At 37.8% G+C, this 20911-nt stretch overlaps 1 protein-coding gene across 3 annotated transcripts in view; it reads right to left on the bottom strand.

Moving 5' to 3' along the window:
• Positions 1-20911, bottom strand: part of PPP3R1 (protein phosphatase 3 regulatory subunit B, alpha) — a 78118-nt gene that overhangs the window by 22100 nt on the left and 35107 nt on the right. For all 3 annotated transcript variants that reach the window (XM_025354144.1, XM_025354145.1, XM_025354146.1), the window contains exon 2: positions 16122-16161. In XM_025354144.1, coding sequence (XP_025209929.1) covers positions 16122-16161 — 40 coding nt within the window. The remainder of the gene's footprint in view (positions 1-16121; positions 16162-20911) is intronic.

Below are 20911 nucleotides of genomic sequence, written 5' to 3' on the forward strand. Positions count from 1 at the left end.
GTATTCTCAGTTATTAATAACCCTGCTTAATGACATACTGTTTATTTTTTTAAACTAAAATGTATATTGCCTAGTTCAATGATACATCTTATTCAAAAGATGTGGCTCCTAAAGCATTTCTTTGTTCTATATATTAAGTCCAGTCCCATCCTATTACACCACATTTTCCAGATCTTCCTCTTATTTTATCTACTGTTCCTATGTGATTTTGCATTTGAATGTTAGTTGCACCTTTCTTTAGCTTTGTACCACACTCCACTCCCCACCCTATTTTCCTTTTTAAAAAATTATATTTCCACAAAAGAATGCATATTTAAGAGTCTTCTTTTACTTTCAGCCTCCATTATTCAAGACTTACTTACACGTATGGCTCCTCCAAAGCTTAATGTGGTTTACTGCCAAGAATGTCATACTGCATCCCCCAGTTTCTTTTTTTTCTCGTTGACTTTATCTTAACATTAAAAAATTCCACCACACAATTCATATAATGGTTTTTACTTTCTTCCTGAAGACATTCTTCATAGACAACTCTGTCATTTCGTTCTAATTTGAACCAACTGCTTTCTAGGCCTACGGCATAGTTGTTATCCTGAGATTTTCACTGGTGTGTTAGGAATTCCGTTTCTGGGATCTCATTTCATCCTCTTTCTTGAACTTCTATTTCATTTTGCTGGGTACATATTCAAGAACTTATGCAAGTTAACCTTCCCAAGTCCTTAAATTTCTGAAAATGTCTTTGTTTGTTCTTACATTTGAGTGATCATTTGGCTGGTATCAAATTCTGGATTAGAAACTCAGAACTTTGAATGTATTACTCCACTGCCTTCTACCAACTACTGCTGCTGCGAAGAAGTCCAGTGCCAGCGGACTCCTATTCTTTTTAGGTAACAACTTCTACGCCTGGAGGCTTTTAGGGTTTTTTTTTACTCTTGAAATTTTAAAATTACAAAAGAAGTTGAAACTAAATGTAGATGCTCTTTCATCTAATCTTGGCAATCAGAATGCTTTTAACCAAAAGTTTCAATTTTTCAAGAAAGAGAAATTTCTCCTTTTATTTAACTGATTATTTCCCCTTCTATTTAATCTAATATAGCTCCTGAAATTTCTTTCAGTCAGATGCTATCACTCTGTGTTCTCCAAATCATTCTTTCCTTGCACATTTTTCCATATATTTTATCTTTTGCTCTAACACTGAGAAAGATCCAAGAAGTTTATTTTTGTTAGGCAGATAGCTAGACTTTTTCACTAGCCAAAGTAACTGACTTCTTCAAACTACTCAAATTTGTGCCAGATAACCAGATTACTATACACCAAGAATCTCATTACTGAAACTACAAATTTCTTAGTGCTGCCACAATACTAAAATTTGACAGTGCGGATAAAGAAAATAAAGCTAGTCCTTCCTTTTGTTTTTCTTTGTTTTCTTTTTGAGACAGAGTCTCGTTCTGTCTCCCAGGCCAGAGTGCAATGGCACCGTCTCAGCTCACTGCAACCTCTCCCTCCCAGGTTCAAGCGATTCTCCCGTTTCAGCCTCCCAAGTAGCTGGGATTACGGGCACCCACAACTATGCCTGGCTAATTTTTCTACTTTTAGTAGAGACGAGGTTTCACCATGTTGGCCAGGCTGGTCACGAACTCCCAACCTCAGGTGATCCGCTCGCCTCGGCCATCCAAAGCGCTGGGATTACAGATGTGAGCCACTATGCCCGGCCAGTCCTTTACTTAAGACTATTTGTTTAAAAACTTGAAATATTTAAAATATACTAGAGAGTCCAGGGATTTTTTTTTTTTTTTTTTTTTGGAGACGGAGGCTTGCTCTGTCGCCCAGGCTGGAGTGCAGGGGCATGATCTCGGCTCACTGCAAGCTCCGCCTCCCAGTTTCATGCCATTCTCCTGCCTCAGCCTCCTGATTAGCTGGGACCACAGGCGCCTGCCACCACACCCGGCTAATTTGAATCCAGGGATTTTTAAAAAAGGTCTGTAACCCTCAAACAAGATAACTCAAACCATTTAAGTCCATGTACTATACTTAAGAAAATTCTTTGTTCTTCTCGTCATTACTCAATTCTAATGCTTTACTGAGAGCAGGCAAAGCATAAGTAATTCTCAGTGACTAGGTGAAATAAATTAGAATTCAGATCACTAAACTACCAAGTAAATGATAAATGACAACTGGTAAATTATCTAAGAAACATTAACTGTATGATATATTTATGAAGATGTTAATCTAAAGCAACAACTGCACAAGTCAATTTCAAAATTAATGGCACACAATGTTTTAATGATAAAGGGCATTTTAGGGCCAGGCACAATGGCTCACGCCTGTAATCCCACCACTTTGGGAGGCCAAGGTGGGTGGAGTTCAAGGTCAGGAGTTTGAGACCAGCCTGGCCAACATGGTAAAACCCCGTCTCTAATAAAAATACAAAATTAACCAGGCGTGGTGGCGCACGCCTGTAATCCCAGCTACTTGGGAGGCTGAGGCAAGAGAATCACTTGAACCCAGGAAGCAGAGGTTGCAGTGTGCCAAGATCGCGCCATTGCACTCCAGCCTGGGCAACAAGAAAGAAACTCTGTCTCAAAAAAAAAAAATGCTGAAATGAAGGAGGAAATCAAATTAACTACAGATAATCTTTTTCTCTGAAAACACTGTTTTCAAAACTGCAAACCTTCCTGAGACTAACGTGATTAAGAGCAAACATTAACAGCAAAGTTATTATGCTTAAACTTTCACATCACCTGTGAATACTCAAACCAGAAACAAAACTGCTTGAATGTGAAACTGTTTACTAAAAACAGAAACAGTGTTCTAATGGCTAGAAAGGTTTCTAGTGGCAGTTCATTATGCAAAGGGAGAGGTTCCTTTACAGTCTGCCAAGCTCTTCTTAGGGGACCTTCTAACAAAAGAAAGATGATAAATCTTTTTAGATAAAAGATTTAATCTTTCACCTACATTTAGTCTACAAAACAGCCCTTGTGTTTACTAATTTTATCTAAACCATTCAGAATTATACTGGCTTTATCAACAATTAGCTGAATCTGATTTTCCACTCTTACTTTCAATTGTGCCCCAATCTAGTCCTCTGCTTAAATTATCTAAAGTAGTATCTTCAACTCAGTCACTTTTCCAAGTTATCATGCCAAGTTAGAACTAAGGCCTCTACTTTGAGCAAATCACCTCAACAGAGTATACATTTCCTAGTCCAGAGAGGTTAGTCAACAAAAATAAAGTCACAATGGCCTACAATAAATTTATTAAAAATCCAACACTGAACTGAATGACATATATATACACACACACACACATTGTGAGATATATATATCAGAATACCTATGTCTTAGACAAATCTAGTCTTACCTAGAATTATTCATGTAGACAATTATAACATTAATTTTGTAAGATTTACTAAAGACAGACCATATAATACCGTGATTTAAAATATTGACTATGAAGCACGATGGCCTAAGATCAAATCATGGCTTTGTTACTTCACCTGCTCTGTGACTTAAGCCAGTTATTTAAAGTCTCTTTGCTTCTATTTTCTCATCTGTACAATGGGGAAAGTAACTGTGCCCCTCTCCTGAGGCTAATATGAGGATTAAAAGAATTAATGTATGTAAGGTGCTTAGAATAGTTTCTGGGACATGGTAAGCACCATACCATTATGGGTTGTTACTACGTATGAAAACAAATGGGGTGACTAGTAACTACCAGGTTTTCCCAAAGGTATACAGGCTTTAAAATTATCCAACGAGGCCGGGCGCGGTGGCTCACGCCTGTAATCCCAGCACTTTGGGAGGCCGAGACGGGCGGATCACGAGGTCAGGAGATCGAGACCATCCTGGCTAACACGGTGAAACCCCGTCTCTACTAAAAAATACAAAAAACTAGCCGGGCGAGGTGGCGGGCGCCTATAGTCCCAGCTACTCGGGAGGCTGAGGCAGGAGAATGGCGTGAACCCGGGAGGCGGAGCTTGCAGTGAGCTGAGATCCGGCCACTGCACTCCAGCCTGGGTGACAGAGCGAGACTCCGTCTCAAAAAAAAAAAAAAAAAAAAAAAAAAAAATTATCCAACGAGTTGTCTATGTAATCCAGCTCTGAGCTCTTGCTAGCTGATTCAGTCAATCAATATTTACTCAGCATCTGCTTTATGCCAGGCATTATGCTTCTACTGTCAAAGTCCCAATTCTTTTACTGGTGAAAATTAGCTTAAATAGTCACTTATTCTTATTAAAGCTTAAAATCTGCATGCCATTCTGAATTGTAATTAAATAATTATTTCTTGTTGATTTTATTATTGGTTACTTCCTTCTTCCCTTTTCCATTTATTTAAAAAGCCCCAACTTTTCAATAATAGAAATTCAAACACACACAAAGGTTGAAAAAAGAGTATAATGAATTCTATATGCTCATTATCCAGTTTCAACCATTAAACATAAGAAATATTTTATCTATATCCCACCCAGTTATTTTAGAGCAAATCCCAGACATATCATTTCCTTGTAACTAATCAGTATTTTTTTTTTTTTTTTTGAGACTGAGTTTCACTCTTGTTGCCAGGCTGCAGTGCAATGGCACAATCTCAGCTCACTGCCACCTCCGCCTCCCGGGTTCAAGCGATTCTCCTGCCTCAGTCTCCCTAGTAGCTGGGTTTACACGCATGCACCACCATGCCCAGCTAATTTTTTATATTTTTAGTAGGTTTCACCATGTTGGTCAGGCTGGTCTCAAACTTCCAACCTCAGGTGATCCACCCACCTCGGCCTCCCAAAGTGCTGGTATTATAAGCATGAGCCACCGCACCCAGCCTAAACAGTATTATCTCTAAAAGATAAAAACTCTTTAACACATCATAACATTACCACACCTAAAAATTAATTATCAAATAATCAGTGTTAAAATTTCCCCAAAGGTCACAAATGATTTTGTAGATTTTAAAAATCAATCCAGATGTAGCAATTAGACAATGTGTTGATAAAATGAAGATGACCTTGATGGCAGTGTCAGTGGAGTTATAGCAGCCGAAAGCCAGACTGCCGTAGACCAAGAAATTAGCAGAAATAAAGAAATAAAGGTAATTGTGTAGGCTCTTCTTTAAGAGGTTCAAATACAGGAAAGAACGGACAGAAACTTCAAGGTACATGCAGGATCAAAATCAAAGAGAAGTTGACTGTGTTTATAAACTGAAGAGAGGAAGAAGCTGAAGACATATGGGGAAATAAAGATGAATTTAACAAAGTAAGATCCTAGAGATGAGATGGCACAAGATCAAAAGCACATGGTTAGCAAAGGCTAACCATGAAAATGGGAAGGCCTGATACTGAAGGAAAGGAGGTTAAGATTAAATGTGAGATCAGGCAAGTTTCTCTTGTGACAGGCAGAGGTGAGGGGGGAATGAGGCCAACACTTAAATCATCCCCAAGTTTTCTTAGTCCCTAGTTTTCTCAAGCATTAGGAACAAAATCATTTATTAAAACCAGGTAATGCAGGTAAGTTTGGGTAGAATGTTGATGATGTGGATAACATATAAAGAGACTGAAAGAAATAACTACACAGTCAAAGAATTAATCCACATTCTAGTCCTACGCGGCTTTCAAATACCCCTTCCACGAAGCTTTTCTTAATTTCCTTAACTAAAGGTAATTTTTCCTCCTTGGAACCTGTGTTTTTATTTCTCATAATAGTTTACTCATACTGTAATAATCTATGTATTTCCCTTTTTCCCAGTGGCTAATCTGTAAGTACTTGGTAGGTGCTTACTTATCTGTGTGGCACATGAAAGAATACAGTATGTTACAGCACGTAATTTAGAGTCCTGTTTAACTTTTTTAAAAAGCAGCACAACTTTACACTGAAAGAAGAAAAGCTGAGAGGACACTGGGGCTGGGGCAATTAAACAAGGCCAAACAGAGAACACTGGCTTGAGCTAGGTATGAAAGGGATGAGAAGGCACGACAGGAATTAACCTAAATAGGGAAGTATAAATAGTGAAGTGTGTCAAGGACTGATTTAAACAATCTTATAAAATGACAGTACTATTCACAGAAAAAAAACTAAATAAAACTAAGCTCTTCCAACAGTAAAGAGGTTTTGGAAAAAAAAGCAAAAAAACAAAACAAAACAAAAAAAACTACAATGTGTGGGTGAACAAAGAAAGTGGCAGTTTTAATGTGGACAAGGTCATTTGAGGAAACTGATCCAAATCATAAGTAAAATATGATAAAAAAGCATATAAGATTCTAGTGAACCAAACAGGAAAAAATAACTATGTAACAGACAAAATAATTTAGGCAGATTCACAGCTGGCTGTGAACAATGACAAGTATAGCTCTTTAGTGACAAGGCTCAACAGTTTTCAAAGTGTGGATTAAAGTGATAAGAAAGAAGACTTACTACTAAGTTCTGAGGATTAACTGAAAAGGACAGCTTTAACAGTGTATGAAATCTATTTCAAATGTTTACCACACAAAGAAAAAACTGTGACTTTTGCCATCCCAGATGTATGTAAGGAATATCCATCTGCTTTTTGCCCTAGGACATTTTTCTCTGGCCCTCAGTCCCAGATTTAAAGAATGAGCAGAAAAGAATCTGGGAACTATGGTTCCCTCAAGACCTCTGTTCCCTGACTGAGAAATAAAAAATTAATGTCCTAGTACCTCATCCCCATTGGAGTTTATGCTAGCAACAACCAATCCCAACTCTATTGCAGCCTAAAGCATAGCTAATTACAGACCTCTGCACCTCTTTCTTTCCACTGTCAAGTGGAGGAATAATTCACGTCACATGCTCAAACTAAACGGTAAGCAGAAGCTCAATTTTGAGTGGAACTCTTTCCATTCTAGAGAAACTATAAAACAGACTCATCGCAGGGCGCAATGGCTCACACCTGCAATGCCAGCATTTTAGGAGGCCGAGGCAGGTGGCTCGCCTGGGATCAGGAGTTCGAGACAAGCCTGGCCAACATGGTGAAACCTCATCTCTACTAAAAATACAAAAATTAGCCTGGCGTGGTGGTGGTTGCCTGCAATCCCAGCTACTTGGGAGGCTGAGAGAGAACTGCTTGAACCCAGGAGGTGGAGGTGGCAGTGAGCCGAGACCGCACCATTGCACTCCAGTCTGGGCAACAAGAGCAAAACTCTGTCTCACCACCAAAAAAAAAAAAAAAAAAAAAATCTGACACACTGACTTTACCGGAGACAAGTATTATAGATGTGCATAACACCCAAAGCACCAGTTTGTAACTTCTGTCTTCACCATATTCTGGAGATAAGTTAGCAGTGCAGTAGTGACTCAAAAAATAGTTCTCAAGTCCAGAAGGCCACTATAGTCTACAAGAGGGTTCAATAAGTTTTTTTCTAATAGGCCAGATGGTAAATCTTTCAGGCTTTGTTGACCATATGGTCTCTGAGCAATTACTCAACTCTGCCACGGCAGCACAGAAAACAGAAAAAAGGGCATGGCTATGTTCCAATGGCTATGTTTTAGTAATAAAAACTGCTGGCAGGCAGCAGTTTACCAATATTCCTGGTCTAGAGGGTAGTAATTAGGTCTAGTTTTGGTCCATTCTAACACTATTCTAGATGTAACATTTTATTTCATGTTTTAAAATAGAAACATACATGCCTTCATATGATCCTAATTACATTAAAAATTCATAAAAAGGCTGGGCACAGTGGCTCATGCCTGTAATCCCAGCACTTTGGGAGGCCAAGGCAGGTGGACTGTTTGAGGCCAGGAGTTTGAGACCAGCCTGACCAACACGGTGAAAACCTATTTCTACTAAAAATACAAAAATTAGCCAGGTGTGATGGCGCTCACCTGTAATCCCAGTTTCTTGGGAGGCTGAGACACAAGAATTGCTTGAACCCAGGAGGTGGAGGCTGCAGTGAACCGAGATCATACCACTGCCCTCCAGCCTAGGTGACAGAGCAAGACTCTAAAAAAAAAAACTGTTTTTAATTTTTAAAAAATCATTAAAAAAAAAGTCTGGGAGGAAATAGCAAAATAAAATGTAAATAGTGATTGGGATGCAAAGATTATGGATAACTGGTCATAGATACCACCATTTTTTTTAGTTTAAAAAACTGTGGAAGTTACAAAATAGATAATAAACAATAATTTGAGTTTATGTTAACTGCTATTAAAAAAAAAAATAAAGGCCAGGTATAGTAGCTCATGCCTGCAATCCCAATACTTTGGGAGGCTGAGGTGTATGGACTGCTTGAGCCCAGAAGTTTTAGACAAGCCTGGGCAACATCGTAAAACCCGGACTCTACAAAAAAATTTTTTAAAAGCTTAGCCAGGAGTGGTGGTACATGCCTGTGGTCCCAGCTACTCCAGAAGTGAGGTAGCAGAATCGCTTGAGCCCCAGTGAGCCAGGCTGCACTGAACCATGGTTATGCCACGGCACTCCAGCCTGGGCAACAGAGGCCGACTTTGCCTCCCTCTGTCGAGTTTTAAACTGCCTCTATCTAAGTTTGTCAGACACAACAAAAAAGCCCCAACAAAAACAAATCAGGGTACTATTAATACCTGACAGCTGAAGGAGAATAAAGTTAGTCAAATAAAGAGCCGACCAAAGACCACTCTACCCAAACTCATAAACAAAAGAAGGTGGTAATAGGAATGAAAGAAATTGACATGTGTTTTGGGGGAAAAAAAGGAGATTGCTGAAACATAATGAGCAATGGGAAAGTGGTCTTAATACAAAACAGAGTGACATCTTATCTCAAGGTAAGAGGTCTCCTCAAGCAAGGCAAGACCAGCCTCATGAAACGGGGGCTGAAGAGGCTATGTCTGCTTGCAAGGAAGGCTCAGAATGGTTGTGGGAGTTCTAGAACCTCATGTTATCTTAATCTATTGGCCTCTATTCCAACTCTTACAATCTCCTCTTTCCCAACCATTGTCCTTTCACACAAAAGATCTTATTATTTTTAAGCTCCCTGGTCATCTTAACTGGTCCTTCAATCAAGAACTTCTAAGTAAGTCATTTTCTTTAAGTTCTCCAATACAGCCAAAAGTAACCAGCCAATCCACACTCCTTATACTCCTCATTTTCCAAATATTTTACAATAGCAATTTGGTCTACCAAAGTTCTGCCTTCAATAAGCACTCTATTTTATGTAACCATAAAATAAGTTATTTCATGTTCCAATTTGTTCATGATAATGGGATCATTATTATCTCCAAATCCGACTAAGTCAGATAACCAATCCAGATTTCCATTACTTTGAGAGTGTACGGCCTACAGCATTCCTGGAATTGTATTTTTCGTGGGTTCAACAGACAACAAAATCTAACTCTAGGTAGTTGAAGCAAAGGTTGTTTTTCAATGCTAAAAATTGTTAGGAGGCTAAAAAATGAGTCTGGGTTGAACTTTTAGGAACAATTCACAAAACTACACTACAGAACGAGGCCATCAAAAAACATATGGTTTGACCATCCCAAATCTAAACATCCGAAATCCAAAATGTTCTGAAATATGAAACTTTTTGAGTGTTGACATGGCATGCAAAATAAATGCTTTTTGGAGCATTCTGGATTTCAAATTTTTAGATTTGGGATGCTCAGTCAGTATATATAATGCAAATACAGGCATACCTCAGAGACACTTTAAGTTTGCTTCCAGACCACCACAATAAAGTGAATAAAGTGAACTACATGAATTTTTTTGTTTTCCAGTGCATATAAAAGTTATGTTTACATATTACTGTTGTCTACAAAGTGTGCAATAACATTATGCCTAAAAAACAACATACACACCTTAATTTAAAAATACTCTATTGCAGCCGTGCACGGTGGCTCACACCTATAATCCCAGCACTTTGGGAGGCTAAGATGGGCAGATCACGAGGTCAGGAGATCGAGACCATCCTGGTTAACATGGTGAAACCTCGTCTCTACTAAAACTACAAAAAAATTAGCCGGGTGTGGTGGCGGGCGCCTGTGGTCCCAGCTATTCAGGAGGCTGAGGCAGGAGAATGGCGTGAACCTGCGAGGTGGAGCTTGCGGTGAGCCGAGATCACGCTACTGCCCTCCAGCCTGGGCGACAGAGCGAGACTCTGTCTCCAAAAAAAAAAAATAAATAATAATAATAATAATAATAATACTTTATTGCTAAAAAATGCTAAGGATCATCTGAGCTTTCAGCGAGTTATAATCGTTTTGCTGTTGGTAGGTCTCGCTTCAATGCTGATGGCCACGGGCTGATCGGGTGGCTGTGACAATTTCTTAAAATAAGACAGCAATAAAGTTTTGTCACATCATTTGACAATTCCTTTCATAAAAGATTTCTCTGTAACATACAATGCTGTTTGACAGCATTTTACCCACAGTAGAGATTCTTTCAAAATTGGAGTCAGTCTTTTCAAACCCTGCTGCTGCTTTATCAGCCAAGTTTATGGAATATTCTAAATCCTTTGTTGTCATTTCAACAATGTTCACAGCATCTTCACCAGTAGATTCCATATCAAGAAACCACTTTCTTCACTCACCCATAAAAAGCAACTCCTCATCTATGAGTTCAAGTTCCATCATGAGATGGCAGCAAATCAGCCACATTTTCAGGCTCCACTTCTAATTCTACTTCTTCTGCTCCTTCTATGACATCTGCAGTTATTTCCTCCATGAAAGCCCTGAACCCCTCAAAATCATCCATAAGAACTGGAATCAGCTTCTTTCAAACTCTTGTTTATACTGATATTTTGTGACTTCCCATGAATCAAGAACGTTCTCAATGGCAAATCTATAATAGTGAATCCTTCCCAGGTTTTTTTTTTTGGAGACAGGGTCTCGCTCTGTCATCCAGGCTGGAGTGCAGTGGGGTGATCTCTGTTCACTGCAACCTCTGCCTCAGGAGTTCAAGCCATTCTCGTGCCTCAGCCACCTGAGTAGCTGGGATTACAGGCATATGCCAGCATGCCTGGCGAACTTTCATATTTTTGGTAGAGACGGGGTTTCATTATGTTGGCCAGGCTGGTCTCAAACGCCTGACCTCAGGTGATCCGCCCACCTTGGCCTCCTAAAGTGCTGGGATTCCAGGTGTGAGCCACTGTGCCTGGCCCTTTCCAGAATGTTTTTAAATTACTTTGCCCAGATCCATCAGAGGAATGACTATCAAAGACAGCTACAGCCTTACAAAATGCTTTTCTTAAGTAATAAGACTTGAAAGTCAAAATTACTCTTTACTCCATGGGTTACAAAATGGATGTTGTGTTAGCAGGCATGAAAATGTTACTCTCTATGTACATTTCCATCAGACCTCTTGGATGACTCGCTTCATTGTCAATGAGCAGGATTACTTTGAAAGAAATCTTTTTTTCTGAGAGGTAAGTGTCAACAGTGAGCTTAAAATATTCAGTAAACCATGCTGTAAACAGCTGTGCTGCCATTTAGGCTTTGTTGTTCCATTTATAGAGCACAGGCAGAGGAGATTTACCATAATTCTTAAGGTCCTATGATTTACAGAGTAACTGTGCACTGGCCGTAACCTAAAGTCACCAGCTGCACTGTTCCCGAGAGTCAGTGCCACCTTCATCTTCTGGATAACTTCCTGCTGCATCAGCACTTGCCGCTTGAACTTGCAAGTTATGGAGATGGCTTATCTCCTTATACTTGAAGAACCAACCTCCGCTAGCTTCAAACTTTCCTTCGGCAGCTTCCCCATCTCTCTCAGCCTTCACAGAATTGAAGAGTTAGGGCTTTGCTCTGCACTAGGCTTTGGCTTAAGGGAATGTTGTGGCTGGTTTGACCTTCTATCCAGACCATAAAACTGTACCCATATCAGCAATAAGGCTGTTTCATTTTCTTATCATTCGTTTGTTCACTGGAGTTAGCACTATTAATTTCCTTTAAGAACTTTTTCTTTGCATCCATATCTCGGCTAATTGTGTGGCACAAGAGGCCTAGCTTTTGGCCTATCTGGGCTTTCGACACACCTTCCTCAATATGCTTAATCATTTCTAACTTCTGATTTAAAATTAAACATATCTAATTCTTTCTCACTTGAACAATTAGAGGGCAGTGTAGGGTTATTAACTAGTCCAATTTCTTTTTTTTTTTTTTTTTTTTTGAGATGGAGTCTGGCTCTGTCGCCCAGGCTGGAGTGCAGTGGCCGGATCTCAGCTCACTGCAAGCTCCGCCTCCTGGGTTACGCCATTCTCCTGCCTCAGCCTCCCGAGTAGCTGGGACTACAGGCGCCCGCCACCTCGTCCGGCTAGTTTTTTTTGTATTTTTTAGTAGAGACGGGGTTTCACCGTGTTCGTCAGGATGGTCTCGATCTCCTGACCTCGTGATCCGCCCGTCTCGGCCTCCCAAAGTGCTGGGATTACAGGCTTGAGCCACCACGCCCGGCCTAGTCCAATTTCAATACTGCTGTCTTCAGGAACAGGGAGGCCTGAGGAAAAGGACAGAGTTGTGGGAATGGCCAGTCAGTGCAGCCGTCAGAATACAGACAACTGGACTAAGTTCACCATCTTACATGGACACTGTTCATGCTGCCCCAAAATGATTACAATAGTAACATTGTAATCATTTTAGATCACTAACCACAGACCACCATACAGATATAATAATGAAAAAGTATGAAATACTGCAAAAATTACCAAAATGTGACACAGACAGGAAGTGAAAACATGCTGCTGGGAAAATGGCAGAGACAGACTTGCTTGGCATAGAGTTACCACAAACCTTCAATTTGTAACAAACACAATTAGCTGCAAAGTACAATAAATCAAAGCATAATAAAACGAGATACACCTGCATACTACCCAAAGCAATTGACAAATTCAATGCTATTTCTATTTAACTACCAATGACATTCTTCACAGAATTAGAAAAAACTATTTTAAAATCCGTATGGAACCAAAATAGCCAAGGCAATCCTAAGCAAAAAGAATAAAGCTGGAGACATCACACTACCTGATTTCAAGCTATCCTACAAAGGCTACAGTAACTAAAACAGCATGGTACTGTTACAAAAACAGATACACAGACCAATGGAACAGAACAGAGAGCCCAGAAGTAATGTTGCACACCTACAACAAAGTTGACAAAAACAAGCGAAAAGGACTCCCTCATTCAATAAGTGGTGCTGGGATAACTGGGATAACTGACTAACCATATGCAGAATATTGAAACTGCCTTCCTTATGCCACATACAAAAATCAACTCAAGACAGATAAAAGACTTAAATGTAAAACCTGAAACTATAAAAACCCTGGAAGATAAGCTAGAAAATACCATTCTAGATAAAGGATCTGGCAAAGATTTCATGACAAAGTCACCAAAAGCAATTGCAACAACGACAAAAACTGACAAATTGGACCTAATTAAACTAAAGAGCTTCTGCCAAAGAAACTATCAACAGAGTAAAACAGACGACCTACAGAAAGGGAGAAAACATCTGCTAACTACGCATCTGTCAAAGATCTAATATCCAGAATCTCTAAGGAACTTAAACCTAAAAGCAAAAAAACAAATAACCCCATCAAAAAGTGGGCAAAGGACACGAACAGACACATTTCAAAAGAAGGCATACATGTGGCCAACAATCATACGAAAAAAAATCTCAACATCACTCATCATTAGAGAAATGCAAATCAAAACCACAATTAGATACTGTCTCACACCAGTCAGAATGGCTATTACTAAAACATCAAAAAATAACAGATGCCAGCCAGGATGCAGACAAAAGGGAACGCTTATACACTACTGGTGAGAATGTAAATTAGTTCAGCCGTTGTGGGAAGCAGTGCAGCTATTCCTCAAAGAACTTAAAAAAATTACCATTTGACCCAGCAATCCCATTACTGGGTATATATCCAAATGAATATAAATCATTCTGCCGTAAAGACACATGGACACATATATTTACACTATTCACAATTTATTATTCACAATAGCAAAGACATGGAATAAACCTAAATGCCCATGAAGAGTAGACTGGATAAAGAAAATGAGGTACATATACAACATAGTATACTACGCAGCCATAAAGACACAAGATCGTGTCTTTTGCAGCAACACGGATGCAGCTGGAAACCATTATCCTAAGCAAACACACGAACAGAAATCCAAATACTGCATGTTCTCACTTGTAAGTGGGATCTAAACAACGAGAACAGGTGGACACAAAGATGGGAACAACAGACATCAAGGCCTACTTGACAGTGGAGGGTGGGAGGAGGGAGAGGATGAAAAAATGACCTATCAGCTACTATGCTTATTACCTGGTGGCAAAATAATCTGTATACCAAATCCCCGTGACACACAGTTTATCCATATAACAAACCTGCACATACCCATGAACCTAAAATAAAACTTTAAAAAAAGAGGTACACCTGTTTTCCAAAACCCCCAAAATTCAAAACCCAAAACATTTATGGTCTCAAGCTTTTTGGATAAGGAATACTCAACCTGTATTCCCTGTCCATAAGGAAGCTGCATAGTAAATCTGAAAGCTTCTGGCTCCAGAGCATTGCACACACCACACAAATCCAAATCACAACCAGAATCCTACCAGCAGAAACAATAAAAATAGGAAAATAACAAATTCTAATTCACTTCTACCTTCCATATCTCACGAGTATATCTGTGGCAGAAATAAAGTAACATTAAGAATTCTGACTGCAAAGGAATCTGAGATATGTACTTGTGAGTTTTAGTTTCTAAAATACCAGAAAGTTTAAATAGTATTGAATACCTTCGGTAATATAACATGAAACTCTGGTTTCCACACCAACAAACATACTACAATGGGAGAGTACAGAAGACAACCAAATTAAGGGAATGAAGTTGCTCAGAGGATATAAAGAAATTAGGATTCAAAGATGGAGGGGAAAGCGGGTGGGGAAAGAATAGATGGGGCTAAATAAATAAAACTACAATGTATATGAACAGTGTAAACAAGGACTTAAGAATTACTAAGTCCTTATTTTGTATTAGTAAATACTAAAATATAAATAAAATACACTGTAAGAATAAATGTTGTTTTATACATCAATTAGTGGTTTTTTAGACTTAATTCTTAACCCTAAGAGCTAACAGTAACCAAATAAAATAAATTTATATTGTAATAGAAAACCATAGAGGGACGATCTTGTATTTTTTAAAGGGACGGCAAAATGAACATGCCCTTGATACAACATCCCATTAACAGGCTACAATCAAATTGGATATGGTAAGTGACCAGACCACTGGTCTAGCCTAAGTCGTTTTTTTTTTTTTTTTTTTTTAAAAAAAAAAAGGGGTTACTGGAATATTAATACAAGCAAATTAATTCTAAATTAACATCCAATCTTTCAAATATTAAACTTCTATCAAAGGTATACATTAAAAGACCTTTTTCAAATTTAAAAATAAGACATTTTAAACATCAGAAAAAGGCTTTACACAGACTTTTATTCTGAAAGTTTGCTCTTCAGAGAAAGAATCACCCCCACCCCTCCCTAAAATGTAAAAAACAAAAAACTTAGTGATTCTATTTGTTCAAAAAATAAAAAGTGAAAAAAAAAAAAAGGACTTAATGAATGCTGTGTGCCTTGTCTGTCTCTCCTTCCAGAAAATACGGAAAGCTGTACTTTTCAGCCCCAAACAGGGGCAGTTTGGTGGTGCTGCATAACTAGCTCTGGCCTATAAATATGAAATATGAGCACAGCTGATACAAATCACCTCTGGGCCGAGGCAGATAAAAGCACTGCCTACAGGTCCTTGGATTTCCCTCTTCCTCACTGATGTTGGGAACATGCATTAGAGATGGTGGCATTCCAAGACAAGGGAGCCTGGATCACTGAGTCATCAAAGAGAAGAATTCCTACAAATCTGCTTTGAAACTTCACTTGAAAAACTTCTGTTAAAGACACTGAGATTTTGGGGTTTATTTATAACTATAGCACAGTGTAGATATTAGTAATAAACAAGTCTATTTAAAAATATTCCTACTTTGGTAACATAAAAAGACTGTGTGTCAAATTCACTATCCATTTTAAATAGCTAAGGGCTAACATTGCTACAAAGGTAAGTAAATATACATTACAGAAGTATATGATATACACACACACACAAACGCGCAGAGACAGAGATGAGTGAATAAAAGTAACTCTTGAAAACAAGAATATGACTTACAGTGTGAGCACATTTCCAAAGGATAACTTGCCTCATTTCCCTGGGGGAGGAGGGAAAAAAAGAAATAATTAGTCATAAAATAGGCACAAATTTCTTTAAAATATTAAACCTAAATATTTTAAGTCAAAAAACATAGGGAAATAAGCCATAAACTAATAACATGACATCTATAAATTACCTTTATATCTTTAAAAAATAAGTAAGAAAACAAATAATAATACTGTAGAAAGAGTTCTTGAATCAAACTGTTCTGATTTATGGCTCTGTCACTTAGGATTTACGCAAACAATTGATTGCAATATGTTTTAAATATTTTCTAACACCCTAAATATGTTATATGCCAAATTTGAACACATTAGGGACTGTCAATGCTCCAACTTGTCTTGCTGGGTGAATTGATTTTGCGGTAGAGCTTAGAACAAAGATTCCCTTGCCAACTCTAACTGAAGAGTTTCCTGAGACTGCAAAATGAGCTGTTAAAAAGAAAAAAAGAGAAATCTGTTACCATTTTTCCCTGTATTGAAACGTAATTTTCTATATGCTGAGCAACTAAAATAAGAAAAATATTAATGGAAAGGTGAGTCTAACTTGATAGCCAGCCACTTGAAAACCATTTCAAATTTCTCTTTTCATACAAAGTCTTATTTCATGAATAGACCATAACTTATCTGAACTCCTAATTTATATATATAAAAAAAGTAAACCTATCCGTTTTCTATACTAGGATTTTACATGAAATATACTTAAGGAAAAAAGTGTTCTAGAAAAACTAGAGACCTGGGTCAATGCCTACATTTAACGACTCTGAGAACTGGGCCCAGGGAGGTCAAATATCTGCTGGAAGATCACACCATTTGATTAGCAGTGGAATCAAAAGTACTTCTAAATCTAAAACAGTAAAAATCCCAAGTAGTGTAATAGATTCAGAAGTAGAATCATTAAGATCTTTAAAATCGTCTATAGAATTTAAAGTAACATAAGTTAAATTTTCAAAGTTCAGTGATAAATTGAATACCAAGCATCCTATATTCTAACCTTGACCCTGCCTAGCAATTAAATAGCAATAAGTATACAGTTGCTATTAATTCAAGTGTACAATTAACATTGGCATATTTAAATATATATCTACAGAAGCTATTGAAAACCTAAATTTTTTTTTTTAAGTGTGGCTGGCTTTTAAACTCCACAACATACCTTTAATCCTATGTAAACCTAAAGTCTAATCAGTAAGTTACCACATTCAATTAACTGACATGGTACCAACAGCTAGTCTTTTTCTTGCAAGTTATAGCAGATAATTGCAATTTTCCATAACTGGTAATATTAGGTCACTTTAAATATCAAATGTATGTTAAAGTAAGGATAAAAGAAAGCAAACATTAATAAAGCTTGATATTAATGAATAGAAATGGGTTTCTGCTTATTTTGCACATTACTTAATTGATCTTAATATTCTTACCATGATTCTTATCTTCACTGCCTTACATAGTCTTGCTTAATTTTTTTTTTAATGCTTTTTTTGTTTTCCTTATTCCACTCTACCTTAAAGTTAAGTATGTTTCTTGCAAGACTCTCAAAAGCATACCGGTATTTTATTTACTAAATTTTGCACTGTCACTGTAAGGTTTATAAAAAAAAAAAAAAAAAGTATCATTACTGTTTTATAAGTGAAGGTAAAAAGTAGTTATATGGTAGTTTCAAGCAGGATTTTAAAACTAGCTCCTTTTTTCTCCAGCCCACTAACCTTTACAGTGTTATCAATTCTTTGTAAATGATACCATCTATCTCACCTATTTATCTGTATCACTCCCAACTAGACAACGTCCACAAGACCTAAGAACCAACCAGGCCAGGGCTCCTAAGGACTTTCCCATTAACAAGGAATAACTCGTCATGCTCCTAAACTTGGAATCCATATATCCAAAACATTATTGCAACCACAATCTGTCCCAAACTGACCACATCACATCCCTGCTAAAATTCAATAGCTCCCACTGCCTTCACAATAAAAACCAATACTTTTTAGAAAGCTAAGTAAAATCCTTTAATTAAGACAACTCATATCTCTGTAGTCACTCTCCCAAGCCGCACCACCATCTCTACCCTACATTCCCCACTTTTTACTCCATATTCTGTATTGTTCGAACTTTTACAGCAAGAATGTCTTCATAGTTTACCTTCCATTTAAAAAAGGAAACCAAAGCAAAACATGGCAATATAAAGATAATTTTGTCAATATGGTCAACATAATTTTGTTCCATGTTCAGTCTTCCTCATGCTTAGTCATTAGTAAAAAAAGGAGTCTTGGACATTCCCCTTTATACTCCTCTCCCCACCCCCTCATGGTCAGCTTCTTAAGCTACTAGCTGGGAGTATTACATTTATCAGTAATTGTTTCATTCAGGTTTGGCGTGCGGGCTATAGTTTATTGATCCCTGAATCTAATGCATAATTACATTTAAACAAAAAATACACATCAGTTTGTAAATTATTATATCAGACTTAACTGGAAAAAATAGCATTTCTGAAGGTAAATTAATTCTGCAGTGAATTTCTAGCCGATAGCTCCAGTCCAGGATTGGGAAATACCAAAATAATGATAGATACTGTGAGAGATATACCCAATAAGGTACTGACATTTACTTCTAAGAGAACCACTCAACTGAAAAAAAAAAAAAACATAAAATTACATCTAAATATAAAAAAAGTTCTAAAGCTAACATGTTTTAAGTTTATATAAGAAAGCTTGAAGAATTCAAACATCATCCCACATGACCAAGTTATTGACAAGATCACTCGATGATGAGGTCCTTAAATAAATCCACTTGCCTTAAGTTCAAGATAGACTTTCCTTACACTATACTGATTTAAAAATTTAGTAACATCTGCCTATGAAGGAGAAATGCTACATGAACCACTCGACCAGTGTTTAAAAAACTACTAAATCAGAAAAATTTTATCAAACAACATTCATCAGGCATTATCTGTGATCACCTACATAACAAAAGAGGTAAGCCCTTAGGATCTATGTCCCAGCTTACTATCTGGAGAAAGTTTCCAGGTTGCAGCACAGGAACGGGGAACAGAAACACAGTCCCAAGACATTGCTGAATTGAGAAGTCAGAGATACATGAACTTCGTAAGGCCAAGGAGGTTAGACTTATGAGGAAGAGTACTTTAGAAAAGGGAGACGCATGAGAGACCTTTGGAGATCTGCATAAAAGTCTCCTCCAGTCTCTGCTTAAGTCTGAGAGGAAACTTCCCAAGTCCAGGAAAAGAACTAGTAGCAGGTTGAGTAACTTTTGGGAGTTTGTGCAGAGCTAGGAATAGTTCATGATCCCATGAGCCAAAATGGAGAAACTTTTAAATACACAGGGAATTGGGTCCAGTCCTCAGAACGACTACATTGGCCATGAATTAAAGGCTGTTCCGAACTTACCTTAAGAAAGACAGAAAACAAGTCTCAGATCAAATTTGGGTCTCAGTAATTTAAGCAGATGACAAAACAAACTCTTACATTCTTTAAAGGAATAAAACAAAATCTAGCACAACAGCATAAAATTTGCAATGTATGACATCCAATATAAAACATAATAGGATGCTACAAAATGGATGAACCTCAAAATCATGTACGTAAAAGCCAAAAACAAAAGACCACATATTTTATGATCCCATTTATATGAAATATACTGATAAAGAAAATACACAGAAACAGAATGTAGAGACTGGTGGGTGCCAGTTGCTGGGGGAGGAGGAATGGTGAACAATTACTTTTTGGCTATGGTGTTTCCTTTTAGGGTGATGAAAATATTTTCAAACAACACAGAGGTGGTGGTTGTACTACATTATAAATGTACTAAATGCCAGCCTGGGTAACATGGCAAAATACTATCTCTAAAAAAAAATACAAAAAAGGCTGGGCGTGGTGGCTCATGTCTGTAATCCCACCACACTGGGAGGCCGAGGTGGGCAGATCACTTGAGGTCAGGAGTTCAAGACCAGCCTGGTCAACATGGTGAAACCTCATCTCTACTAAAAATACAAAAATTAGCTGGGCATGGTGGCGGGTGCCTGTAATCCCAGCTACTCGAGAGGCTGGGGCAGGAGAATCACTTGAACCGGGGAGGTGGAAGCTGCAGTGAGCAGAGATCGTACCACTGCACTCCAGCCTGGGCAACAAAGCGAGACTCCACCTCAAAAACAAAAACAAAAATATGAGCCAGGCATGTTGGCATATGCCTGTAGTCTCAGCTACTCAGGAGGGTATTATGGGATGACTGCTTGAGCCTGGGAGGTCAAGGGTGCAGTGAGCCATGAGCGCACCACTGCATTCCAGCCTGAGCAACCAAGCAAGACTTAGTAAGTAAGTAAGTAAGTCAATAAATAAATAAATAAATGTCACTGAACTGTTTACTTTTAAAATGATTTTGTTATGTGAATTTCATGTCAATAAAATGTTTTACTTGCTGTTTAAAGAAATAATGGCTCCAAATCTTCCAAATTTGATGAAAACTTTAAATCCCCAAATCCAAGAAGTTCAATGAACTCTAAGTAGAAGAAACATAAAACAAAAAACACACACACACATAATAAATTGCTGTGACACAGAAAATCCTAAATATAATCAGAGAGGAAAAAAGATTAACTACATACATATAACAAAATTACTACAGCATATTTCTTTTTAGATACACCAAGGACAGGAAACAATGGAATCTGTTTAAAAGTGTTAAAAAAAAAAAAAAAACCATTCAGTTTTTATATCCAGCAAAAACATCTTTCAAACATTA

The sequence above is a fragment of the Theropithecus gelada genome, chromosome 13, assembly GCF_003255815.1.
Source record: "Theropithecus gelada isolate Dixy chromosome 13, Tgel_1.0, whole genome shotgun sequence".
In the NCBI taxonomy this organism is placed as follows: domain Eukaryota; kingdom Metazoa; phylum Chordata; class Mammalia; order Primates; family Cercopithecidae; genus Theropithecus; species Theropithecus gelada.